This window comes from Etheostoma spectabile, chromosome 8, assembly GCF_008692095.1.
Source record: "Etheostoma spectabile isolate EspeVRDwgs_2016 chromosome 8, UIUC_Espe_1.0, whole genome shotgun sequence".
In the NCBI taxonomy this organism is placed as follows: Eukaryota; Metazoa; Chordata; class Actinopteri; order Perciformes; family Percidae; genus Etheostoma; species Etheostoma spectabile.
Genome location: NC_045740.1, coordinates 9,701,074 through 9,714,041, shown reverse-complemented (window position 1 = coordinate 9,714,041; position 12,968 = coordinate 9,701,074). Strand labels below are relative to the sequence as shown.

The window sequence follows — 12,968 nt, the reverse complement described above, 5'->3', positions numbered from 1 at the left end:
GAGGAGGAGGAGGAGGAAGGACTCAACTCTCCGCCCACCTTGAAAGGAGGAGGTGAAACATGGTGATAGAGTAATGATGTCACTGACAGCCAATTGCAAGTGTGGGCTGGGGACTGTTTATTAAGGCCTGTCAGCTGTCCTGCTCCATCCACATTGGCTGCCCTGTTCTGCTGTTGGTACAGTAATGCCAGGGACAGCTTATCCGTAGTCTGCCCCATCTCTGGCCTTTAGCCTCTGACCTCTGACCCATGTGCCTGTCCTGTGCCCATAAAGCCAAACGCTCTACTCCCAGCCCCCCTTTGCCCTTGAGCCCAGCTCTCTGCAGTTGATACTGTAGCTGATTTGCCACCTAAACCCTGTTCCTAAACCAAATATGGTAAATATTAGAGAAGGGTGTGCAGTTTGTTATTCCTATGGTTCCCACTGTATCATGACTGTACAGCTTGTGTTTGAGATCAAAAGTGAATGTTAGACTTGTATCATGGTAAAATCTGATTAACACAGAAACTTAGCTTGAATCCAAGGAGCTGTGTCTGTGCTGAGCCTGTGAGTGAAACTTACTGAGGGTGATGTAACCCTCAATTTGTTCAGAGACTTGTAAACAGTGAAATTCTTTACTGCACAGGCTTTGTGCAGCTGCCATATTTGGTGCTGTTGTTGCCCAATTGCTAATGAGGAGTTTTACTGTTTACTGCACTGTAATAGCTTTTCAGTGTAATTGGTGCCTTACACTTACATGGTAACCCGAAACGTAATGTTTGATTGTCACCTTCAACCACTTGGAATAAAGGAGATATTTAAGGCAATATAGCCCCTACTTTTGGTATTCAAGCACACCCTTGAATGTAAAAGGATGAAAGAAGAAAGAGAAAATGAAAACCATCACATTGTTAAATGCTGCCAAACATTTCCCATCATTGGTCCTCTTTGGTCTTATCAGTGTGCAAACATGACACAAAGTGAGCATTAAGTGCCTTTATTCTTCAGTGTTGTTCAGCAGTCCATAAACTACCTGCACACTGCAAGCTTTTACCTCCCTTTGCAGATAGGAAATTTGCAAAACAAACATGAGGTAAGTGTATTCATAAGGAAAAGCTAAAGCCCTGACAGGCCTCTTTCATATGAAATGAAGCTTTGTATACGGCAGCAACTGGATCAATATAAAGCCGTTTTACTGTGATACCATCTGGGACTGTGATATCTTATCAGACCATTACACTTGAAAGGACTGGCCTAAAATCTCAGCACAGGCTCTCCAGTCGGAGAGAATAGTCTCAGTGTCCCGTCGTAACAGATGTTAACTCTGGGCACAACTGTCCCTGCTGAACCCGCAGCTTGTAAAGAACGAGTGCAGCCTCACAAAAAGGACACAGGCCCTCATTTATCAACCTAACGTAGCAACCAGCACAGATTTGAGCACCGAAATCCTCTTATGACAGGCTTCACGTAGGATTCATGAAATTTGTTTTTTGATTTTGGAAACGATCGTAATTTAAATATCACGCCCTAATGTATTTTCAACTTTTAGGCCTCGCCCCTACTACTTACGACATGGCGAGATGTAATCCGGCTAAGAGGCAGCACTTTTCAGAGGTGGACATTGAAACCTTGACATCTCAGTTTAATTTGCACTAACATGTATCCTATTTGGCAGCCTAAAAACTAGTATTAAAGGCTGAAGACAATTTATGCTATACTCCTAACAGTAATATATAGGCTTGTATTGCAATCTCTATACCTATGTTTAAATAAACACGGTAGCGGAAACGCAGGGTTTTTTATTTTTTTTATTTTACCCGTGTTTTTTTCGTGAGTCAGAGCCAGGCGACCATAAGCTGTGAGGGAGAGTGCATGTCCTCCGCCCCCGCGTGCTGGACCACCACCCAGACCCTGTCTCCTGACAGCAGAGGGGCTGGAAAAACAAGCCGAAATATGTCAATCAATGTGTGCGTACGCCCGTCCTAGGCCTGTTTTAGGTCATACGCACGTTTCATAAATGAGGGCCACTGTGTCTACCATCAAGAAACTCACTGTGAAAATGTAATTAAGTGGAGGAAAAAGAAAACCCTAAATCCAGATGTCATATTTGATGTGTGTAATAGGTGGCAGACACTGAGGCGTATATTTCAAAGAGAAAAGGGAGATGCACCGGAGAAACAGGATAAGCAACAGCATTTCAATGTAGTCAGTCTGCGTGGGCCAACAACCAGCCACTTTCTTCTGAAAGACAAGACAGACAGACACTAAAATGTAAACTATGCATGAATATAAGTTACATAGTCCTAAATCTGCCCCCCCCCATCCACTTAACCCCACCAATTTTCAACACACACACACACACACACCACACACACACACACACCACACACACACACACACACACACACACACACACACACACACACACACACACATATATATATACATAAAATGTTACCAAACTGAACTGTACAGGATTTACAGCCCACTGGCTATCAGCTTGGAATTGACTAATGGCCTTCTCAGTGTTTGTAAAGCACTTCTTTCTAACCTGGTAGGAATGCTGGCAGGGAACACAAACTTATCCCCATCAGCTTTTTAGCTTAAGGCAAATGTTGGTATGCTTAATCAGGATTAGGGCCTCCTTGAAGTCTATGTGAAATAAAGATGTGTCGTTTTGACTCCAGACGTCGTGCCAGCAGGGAGAATGTATGCCTGACGGCGTGCCAGGACGAAGTCTGGGCACCGTGTGCCGCAAAACTGCAGATGGTCATCTACAGAAATAGGCCTTGGCATTAGAGCCACTACTATTCTGATTTTCTGACGACGATGATAGGCTAAACCAGGTTTGATAGAGTAAAAATGTTACATAACATACTGCACATGCTCGCCTGCAACATTTCAGAGTCACTATTATTCTAAAAACCTAGGCTGTCGAAGTGCTGTCGAGTTTGAATTTGTCGACAATCAACATTGGCCCGTGTGGCCCAGGTTCTTTTTGGGTAGCTGCCTATCTGGGGACAGGTGGGTACACAGCCTAGTGTTAGACTCTGCGTGCAAACATCCAGCACCATCCAGCCAAATGAAGCAGTAAATTGTTCATTTTTATGTACAGTTTGTATTGTTTTTCTCTAGTGTTGCATAGTAAAGCTTGTGCATGATGGATGCCGTTTACAGGTTATATAAGTAACCAAGCATACGTCTTTTGTGATGGTCTTCATGGGTGTCTCTTCTACATTCACAAGAGAGATTAGAGTGTGGAGAGGGATGTGTACGAGGCTGAAGGGATGTGAGGGCTTTCACGCTCTCACTAACCCCAACTAGTCACGCAGCTAGCAAAACAGACAACATATCTCGCCAGCCAGCACAGCAGTGCCAGTAAACACACTGCATTTAATGAAGCTGATCTGCAAAGTCAGTTATTTTTAGAAGCCAGTTTTAGTGAGAGGAAACACCTCAGAATCTGTTGAAAAAAAGCAAGAAAGGAAAACATTGTCTGAGTTCTCTCTGAAATTGCTTTTCCCATACTGATACATATCTTAGCATCTTTCTTAGCTATGCAGCTTTGTACCTGCAACTTATTTCTGTGAATGGCGTTGAGCACAACCAGTGGGGTGAAAACAAAAAACATTAAATTGGCAGCATTTTGATTTGGCCCTGCTGAATGGATTGTAAGTCACACTGATTTAGTTTTCTTCAAATGACGATGCTATTCATTCTGTAAAAAGTGTCACAGAGTAGGCATCCTTATTATTTATATGTGTTGTTCAAAGTGGAGCTGAAATGATTCTGTGCAGTACATTTATATTATGACTTAGTGGGCCCGTTTAAAAAAAAAAAAAAAAAAAAAACTGGGCTTAGTTATGGGGTTTGACCCAACTTATCAGTTCACTACACAAACATTTTGATTCCCTGTGAAGTAGCTCTTTTTCAAACAGACTTAAGCGTCTTTCTGTACATTTAATTTAGAGCATTTAGTTTGGTTATTTATTCATCTGCAGATTAATTTCTTGACTGTTTTGCCTATAAAATGTCGGAAAATAGGGAAACATGCCCATTGCAATTCCTCATAGACCAAGGGGAGCCTCTTTAAATTGCTTTTTTTATCCAACCAACACTTCAAAGCCCAAAGATATTTACTCTTCTATGACAAAGAGAAGCATCAAATCCTTAATTTTTAGAAATTGAAACCCGTAAATATTTAAAATTTTTGCCTGAATAAGTACATAATATTGGTAATGGAATTAGAATGGTTGTCAATTAATTTTCATCAATCATCTCATTAAACAATCGACCAATCCTTTTAGCTATACACGAATTGCCTCAAGGATTACTAGAGTAAGGTAATAGGATATGGTCAGTGGTGTGGCTAATATTAGAGCTTCCCTACCAATCATGTTGCATTTTCTATTAACCAGAATGTGAACCTATGACATCTAATACTTCATTACTTTCAATAAATTGAAAGTAATATAATAATAATATAATAATAATAAAAATAAAAATAAAATAAAATAGTATTCGTGGACATTGTAGTCGTCATTGTTTGGAAAGTGTTTTAACATGTCTTTTAATAGCTTACAGACCATTCTCTACCTCTTTAGTGATAAAAAACACAAAGTGTTTTCACATGTGACTGTGCTCCATACCTGTAAGTGTAAACAACAACAACAGCAAAGTGGGCCGAGGCCTGAGGGTAGAAGGAAGGGGTGTGTGTGTGTGTGTGTGTGTGTGTGTGTGTGTGTGTGGTGACTGAATGCGAGTGAGGGGAAATGCCACGCATGCCTGAACACACAGACCAGCACATAGTTGTCTGAAAAACACATTGCTGGTCTTTAGTGGGCACGGGAGTGGAAGAGACCCAGAAACACTGGGACGGGGAGGAATGGCCTCACACACACACCTTTGTGCACAGAGATTTAGCCAAGCTTTCCTGAGCCAGCTGTCTGCATGAGAAAATCACATAATGACGCTGTGCAATGTTGTCCTCTGATCAGCAGAAAGATTGATCCTGGCAAACATGCACGGCCAGACACACTATGTCTGAAAAGGTGAAAAACGCCACTTTAGATTAGATTAGTCCATCCCGGCACTTGAGACTCTATTGCTGTAGCGGTAAGACAGCACTGGAATCTCTGATGCGGTTTGCCTTTGGCTGTGAGTGGAGGAAGCATCCTCTCCCTGGCCGTCTGGGCTGATGTGGTTTAAACAAGTGTCTGTAGTGATCCACTGGGGGCTCCCAGGGAGGATCGGGTTGCCGGATGAGGATGTGGCCTGATGGAGCTCAGGGAGCTGGGGGCTCGGCCTGCGATCCGGGTTGTAGCAGCCCCTGGTAGGCCTTCCGTCTGCTACTGTGCTCCTGTTCCGTTACCTTACTGTCTGCTACTGCTCTCATCATTGGTAACCTCAGCTCACCAGTCCTGACTCTGCACAGAGTGGGATGCTTTGTATCCCCACAGTGTAGTGTGCAGTAGAGTGAATACTTCTGTAAATGGAGGTGATTTAGATATAAATTTAATCATGTCCTAATGGCCCCTTTTACATTGTGGAGCAAGGACAGGCAGTTTGATTGACACTTAATGTGCAGCTACTACAGTAACCTCCTTCAAAAGCATGCAGTCACAGCAAAGGATGTGTTGGTTATGTTCAAATTTTCTGTGGCAAAATTAAAAAAAAAATGCACCATTTTATCTTTACTATATTTAATATTTTGAATTGAACTAAACTGTCTTTTTAAAATCAAATTCAGTTAAAATGTGTTACTTCCTGCAGAATACATTACTTTTTCATCCCAGCTTCCGAGTCATGTTTTGTTATTTAGCTGACGTTTCAGTTAAGGGTCAGGGACAGGAATAATCTTACCAAGGCTTTGTTGTTGAGTAAGCTAAGTCTATTCAGGTTTTTCCTTAACTTGTGGTTTCTCTGAAACGGTAAAGCGGAAAAGCCATGGCTTATCACTATGGTTACGACTCCCCCAACAAATGCCTGCTCAAGAGAGGACTTGTTTACCATCTCTGCTTCAGCCTCAATAACATGTCAATCATCATGATTAGAACCTCCCCTGCTCACCTGCTATTGGTCCAGCAGATAGCTCTCAGTTTAACCCCTCCCTCCTCATTCCAGACACCCTCCTCCCTGTTGTCCCTCCCCTCGAGACACACTGTGAATAATGAATGATTTCCCAACTGTCCGTCACGCCTTCTACTTATCTTCAATGACGCAGGGAAAACATACTGCACACTCATTTTGTTATATGAAAAATGATTATTAGATAATTTTATGTTTTACAATGGCTGATTCCAATGGTTGGTTTGGGAAAATTACACCAGTTTACCAAATTCCTTATATTTTCACACCATACAACATCTTCAGAGGTAGTGTTGCTGGCAGTGAAAGTGTCATCAGCATCCTGATGTAAACAGTGTAGTAGTTACTTACACAGCGTGCTCTCTAGCAAACGGGACATGACTTGCATTCAGATGAGAAGTACTGCTGCAATGCAATCCTCTTCCTCTCAGGCACCAACGTACTTATTCAGTAAACCCCTTATCCCCACACACAGACACACACACAGACACACACACATATTTAAACACAGACAGTGTTGAAATCTAGCCATCTTGATCAGATTGAAGTTTTTTTTTGTGTGGATATAGACTGGGGAAAGAGGAGGGGTAGGGCATGGTTGTTGGGTTCTGGGTCACATAACCCTGAACCCTCGTTGCATGCACTTTAAGAAGGCAAGGCCTGCCTGACGGAGGAATTCATTTGATGCTTTCCACCTTTTTTGGTCCCAAAATTATACTTACATCCTCGTATGTTATTTTTATTTTCATTTTAAGCTATATGTTCCTCTTTTCTTATCTCACATTAAACCTCCATGATCATGTTTGTTGCCAAAATAGCCTCCTCATCTCAGGTTTCTGTTGCAATTCCTGAAGTTGTCATTGTGTTGTTGCAGCAGAACAAGAAATTAACATTCTCCCCCTTGAATCCTCTGTGGCCTGAAACATTCTGCAGATTGTTCACATAGTCCAGCGACTGCAAAGGACACCTTTAGAACAAAAATCAAACAGTGCTTGTCTGTCTTTCAGTGGTTGGTGATACCTCTTCCCCACACTGCTGCTGTATTAATGTTGGTTGTAGGGATGCACAAGCTGCTCAGAAGGAGACTCCTCAGTGCCTAATGTTGCTTTGTCTACCGTTGACGAAATGGACCCAGCCACTCCATGTGTCGCAGTGTTCTGACAAACAGCAGGGACAGGCTGCTGGTTGGCTAGGGTATCTGACCTGACTGCTCAGGGAAAGAGCAGGAGGGAGGGAGGGGGGGGTTGTATAACTACTGTATGAGAGGAACATCATAAACCTCCCTGCCCCCACTCCCAGCAGTTTGACTTATTTGGCTGTGCAGCCTCAGATCATTGTCAAAGTTTTAGTTTTTATAGTTCAGTACAGTTGTTTCAACAGTTGCTTAATTTGACACCGTGTGTACTTTAAATATGGTCAAATCTCACCCTGCTGATGCTTCTAATTTAATCCGTTTCATATTAAACATCCACTTTGGACTGCAAGGATGATAAGAGGAACCCCTAGTTAGGTGGTCCCTTTCCTTTGAAGTAGTGGAAACCCTCAATGTCCTGCATAGTTATGTGTAGAGAGCAGCAGCATGGAAATAGGGCCACCGCATTAAGAGTATCTATAAATAGAGGATTGTATGCTTGATACCATGGGTTGTTTGGTCACATAGTAAAACCGGGTCGACTTATATGGATTTAAGGCAGCAACTTCCCCTCCCTGCGCTTTCTTCTGGTGGAAGGTATGCATGTTTAGAATTTTTCTTCATTGAGGAATCTGTTAAATGATGCAGAAAGGAAGGGACCTCCTCCAATGAGGCTCATTAGAGTTTGCCTTGGCTGCCCCCTTTTGGTCGGAATCCAAGAAAAATGAAGCCTACCTGATGAAGCCTTTTTTTGTTTTTCTCACTCTGTAAATTTGCAACACTAATCTGCCTCCTTTAAACACTCATTTCAGCATCATATGTCCAAGCTGTTAGGTGGGAACCTGTGTGTGTTGATACTGTAGTTTGAAAACAAAAATTGCCATTTGTTTTGGACCAGATCCAGAGTAGTTAGATACACTATTCTTGAAGTACCACAGAGCCAGTCAACTCCTGGTGTAGCAGAGCATGTAGTGGGAAGCTGTACATAACACAGGAAAGGGGCCTTTCTCTTGCCATCATGAAAATACTCTTACTGCAACTGCTGTGTAATTTCAAGGTCTGTCTTATCAGGAGATAATTATTAGAAATTCCTGAGGTACTGCAGTGTATTGAACAATAAAGTTATTGTTTCAGGTCCACTGAATAAGATTGCATTTTTTTTAGGATGTCTTGGGCTTTTCTTTTGTCATAGAATCCTGAACGAATTTTCCAAACACAGCATTTCACCTCTTCTGCACTTATTAGATTTGACTGAATGTGAGAAAGAATGGCAAGTATTTAAGAAACTGTCAGGAGGGAGAATAATTCCCTTCCCTTGTGAAGCAAAACTGGAGTTGGCACTGTGTGAGTGTGTGTTTGCTCTACTGCATTACTATAGTACACCGTCACATTCTTAACCTACACAGATGTTTTTGTAAAGCAACATGAAATATTCATCAAGAGATTAGCTCAGCAGCCGGCTTCATTTTCTTGACTGATTCACAAGTGACCCTACGGTACTCCGACACTCGCAAATAAACAAGCAGAGTTCCTTTTCGCTCTCTGGCACACACAAATTTTCACTTAACAACATGCACACGCATTCTTCATCATGTGTACTCCTGTAAAAGTATCCGGTATGGGGATGGCTGAAATAATGACTATCATGACAATGAAGTAAAATGTGTAGTATCACTATCTTGTAAATTATAATAACACTCAATGAAAGATATGTACTTTTGTTTGAGCGTGTGTGTGTGTTTGTGTGTGTGTGTGTTTGCACATCACCTTCTATTTTAGCTTTGTACCAAGAGGCGGTTGCTAAGAAACCAGGAGTGCTCTGCCTCTTATTTCAGTTCAGTTTGGCTTTATTGCTGAAATAAAATTTTTGTTGCAGGAATAACATAGAGCATAACAATAAATAAGAAACATTTACTTCTCTAATACAAAAACAACACAAGGGGCAGTTTTTTATAAATGATCATAGATTCCTTATCTATTGGACTTTTCCTCAAAGAAACCTAAACCTTGGACTCAGTCTTTCCCAGAGACTCCTCTACAGTGAACAATCATTAGAAGAAAGCACCTTGTCACCTGGCCTTTCAAAATCACGCACGCACGCACACACACACGCACACACACACACACACAAGGTGCTTTTTTATGAAAAGGACCTGAAACTAGGACACCCTTGCCTGGCCTGCAGTTTCTCCAGATTAGTTAGCAGTTGGAATCATATGCTTTCTAACCATTACATCTGCTTTTCCAGACGTGCTTCTCTAAAAATAGGCTACAGTAAAAATGTTTTTGAACATTGTAAACAGACGCCTTACATTTGCCATTTTCATCTCTGTCACTGTTATTTGTAAAGTGTAAAGCCCATTTAGATTATTATGAGTAGTTGGTAAATCTACAAACAAGCCCTGACCCCATTTTTGCCTTATTACCTGAAATAAGTAACTTTACTTACTTCTGTGTCAAAGTTTGGATTATGAAAGACATATTCTCTAGAGTTGAAGTCTGATATATTATTGGTCATTTTGTAAGCTCTGTCCAATAAATCTGAAAAACTGTAAGGACTGGAGAATGCACAATCCGTCTAATGTCTGTCCCAAGCTACGGGAAAATGCTATCTGTTATTGATAACATATTGTTATGGCTTTTGGTTTCTCAGCAAACAGTGAGGAGCTTCTATTATTCATGTTGCTCAAGCTTAATTTGAAACACCCCACGCAATCATTTTTCTCAGCCTGGAAGGATGTACAGTCGTTCTTTCTTCAAAACTGTAGTGATAGTGAGAGCAAGAGCTTTGTTTGAGGTGCAAATGTATTTTCTTCCATTAATGAAGAATATTAATGAAAAAATAATATACTGTCATTTGTCTACACAATACACTGGTAAACTTTGATTGTAGAAACAATTTGGTTTAAAAACAAGAGGCAAGCATACATATTCTACCAGGAATTGTTTTGTTCAAAGAATGGACCTTTTCACAGCACCTGATGTCCTTTATCAGAGCCCAGTCATGCACACAAATTCCACATTTAAACATTTGAAAGAACATGCATATTTACAAGTTCACACATATAATCAATCAGTATCTAGTGTATTAGGTATAGCTAATGCAGTCTACAGCCCTGCAATAAATCCTACCTTCATGACGGTAATAATGAGATGTGTTGATTCAACTTAATGGTCATTTTGGAGGATGCAGGTTGTTGTACTTTTAAATTGTATTGTGTTGTACTGACAGGTGTTGTATTTTGTCCACCCAACTTATAATTATCAAGGTAGGTTAAAGAACAACATCACAAAAAAACTGAACATTATAACCTTCATGAAAGTAGGATTTATTGCAATATGGTTGTATTAGACTGTATTAATATTAGCTATGTGTACCTACAGTAATAAACTGGCAACTAACTGTATAAATACACTGCGTTCCAAATTATTATGCAAATTGGAATTCAGTGTCATAACCATTAAATATTTAGTTTTGAATCAAACTCATGGCTGGTAACATGTCTCTGGGCTCTTTGGATCACTAAAATCCATCTCAGACACCTGTGATAATTAGTTTGCCAAATGAGCCCAATTAAAAGAAAACTACTTAAGAAGGACGTTCCACATTATTAAGAAGGCCACAGGTTTCAAGCAATATGGGAAGGAAAAAGGATCTCTCTGCTGCGGAAAAGCGTCAAATAGTGCAATGCCTTGGACAAGGTATGAAAACATTAGATATTTCACGGAAACTTTAGCTTGATCATCGTACTGTAAAGAGATTTGTGGCTGATTCAAAGCACAGACGGGTTTGTGCAGATAAAGGCATAATGAGGAAGGTTACTGCCAGACAAATTCATCGGATTAAGAGAGCAGCTGCTAAACTGCCATTACAAAGCAGTAAACAGGTATTTGAAGCTGCTGGTGCCTCTGGAGTCTTGCGAACCTCAAAGTGTAGGATCCTCCAGAGGCTTGCAGTTGTGCATAAACCTACTAATCGGCCACCCCTAACCAATGCTTACAAGCAGAAACAATTGCAATGGGCCCAGAAATACATGAAGGCTAATTTTCAAACAGTCTTGTTTACTGATGAGTACCGTGTAACCCTGGATGGTCACGATGGATGGAGTAGTGGATGGTTGGTGGATGGCCATGTCCCAATAAGGCTGCGATGTTAGCAAGGAAGTGGCGGAGTCATGTTTTGGGCCGGAATCATGGGGAGAGAGCTGTTAGGCTTCTTTAGGGTCCCTGAAGGTGTAAAAATGACCTTGGCAAAGTGTATTGAGTTTCTGACTGACCACTTTGTTCCATGGTACAAAAAGAAGAACCGCGCCTTCCTTAGCAAAATCATCTTCATGCATCACAATGCACCATCTCATGTGTGAAGGTGTTATCAAAGAAGGGGTCCTATGTTAACATGTAACCTGTTAAGATGTGTTTGATTGTAATAGCTTTTGATATCCGTACATATGACCTCCTAATTCTGCAAGTTCAACAAATGACCATTTTCAGTTCTTTACAACCTATACAATGTTTTGCAACTCTGTTGTGCATAATTTGGAACAGCGCATTTTGAGTTTTTTATTGCAAAAGACTGTTTTCATTGGGTGGTTTGTTCAGTGAAATTTGACTTATGCCCTGACGGTTGATAACTTGAAAATTGTACTGACTGTCATTTGCATCCACTATTTAGGAAAATCAGTGTAAAATATCATTTGCATAATAATTTGGCACATGGTGTACATACAAGGATTGTGTATGCACACTGACTCCATACTCCTCTTTAACCTATTTATTGGCTTTCTGGTCTGTAATAACACAAACACATTCTAATAATGATACATTCTAAAGATATTCTACAATCTACATTCATTTAAATCACAATCAGTTATTTATAAGCATTAGTTTTGTATCTTGTTTACCTTTTATGATTGTTTGAATCTGTAATAGTGCTTATCAGTACATACTGTTTACACCACCCTAAAACTGTTCTCTTCATCACCTTTCTCTGTCTCCTCCAGTATGCCCAGACCACTGCAAGTTATCCTGTACAGACAAGGGAGAGTGTTGCCACAGCCAGTGCCTTGGAAGCTGCACTGAACCCAACAACGACATGGCCTGCTCCGGCTGCCTCCACTACTACCACGAGGGTCACTGTGTGCCAGACTGTCCCCCAGACACTTACAAATTCGAGGGCTGGCGATGCATTACCATGGACCTGTGCTCCCAAGTGCACCTGCCTGGCGACACTCACTTTGTCATCCACGGGGGAGAATGTATGCCCGACTGCCCCTCTGGTTTTACACGCAACGAGACTAATCGGTAAAGACGTACCTTTCACTTCTAGTTTTCCTAATGATTTGGAAATGCTATGCCAGGTGAAACTCTGCATGTAAAAAAAACATTAGGAAGCATTTAAAGAGTAGGACAAGTAGGGCTGCACGATTATGGCCAAAATGATAATCACGATTATTTTGATCAAAATTTTGATCGCGATTATTTTCACGATTATTTGTTGATTTTAGCCAAAACAAATTTTATTGTCACATAGGCTATTTATAACTGCGACAGGGAGTGTGATGGACGCTACTCACAGGGAGACGGCTGAATCATCATGAACGGGTCCAGCACAGGTCGAATGGCGGATACACACGACGTGTGTATGAAACGTCTGTGTCGTCACTGCGCTGCATTTTTATGAACTATGATATTCTGGCCATGGGTCACATCTCTGGCCCAGGTTCAGCAGGCTCCGTCTCACACGCTGTTACTTTACCAACTGAAGTTAGTT

At 41.1% G+C, this 12,968-nt stretch overlaps 1 protein-coding gene across 2 annotated transcripts in view; it reads left to right on the top strand.

Moving 5' to 3' along the window:
- The window catches only part of igf1ra (insulin-like growth factor 1a receptor), an 80,651-nt gene that overhangs the window by 44,180 nt on the left and 23,503 nt on the right, over positions 1 to 12,968 (top strand). For both annotated transcript variants that reach the window (XM_032524454.1, XM_032524453.1), the window contains exon 3: positions 12,199 to 12,499. In XM_032524454.1, the coding sequence (XP_032380345.1) occupies positions 12,199 to 12,499 (301 nt within the window). The remainder of the gene's footprint in view (positions 1 to 12,198; positions 12,500 to 12,968) is intronic.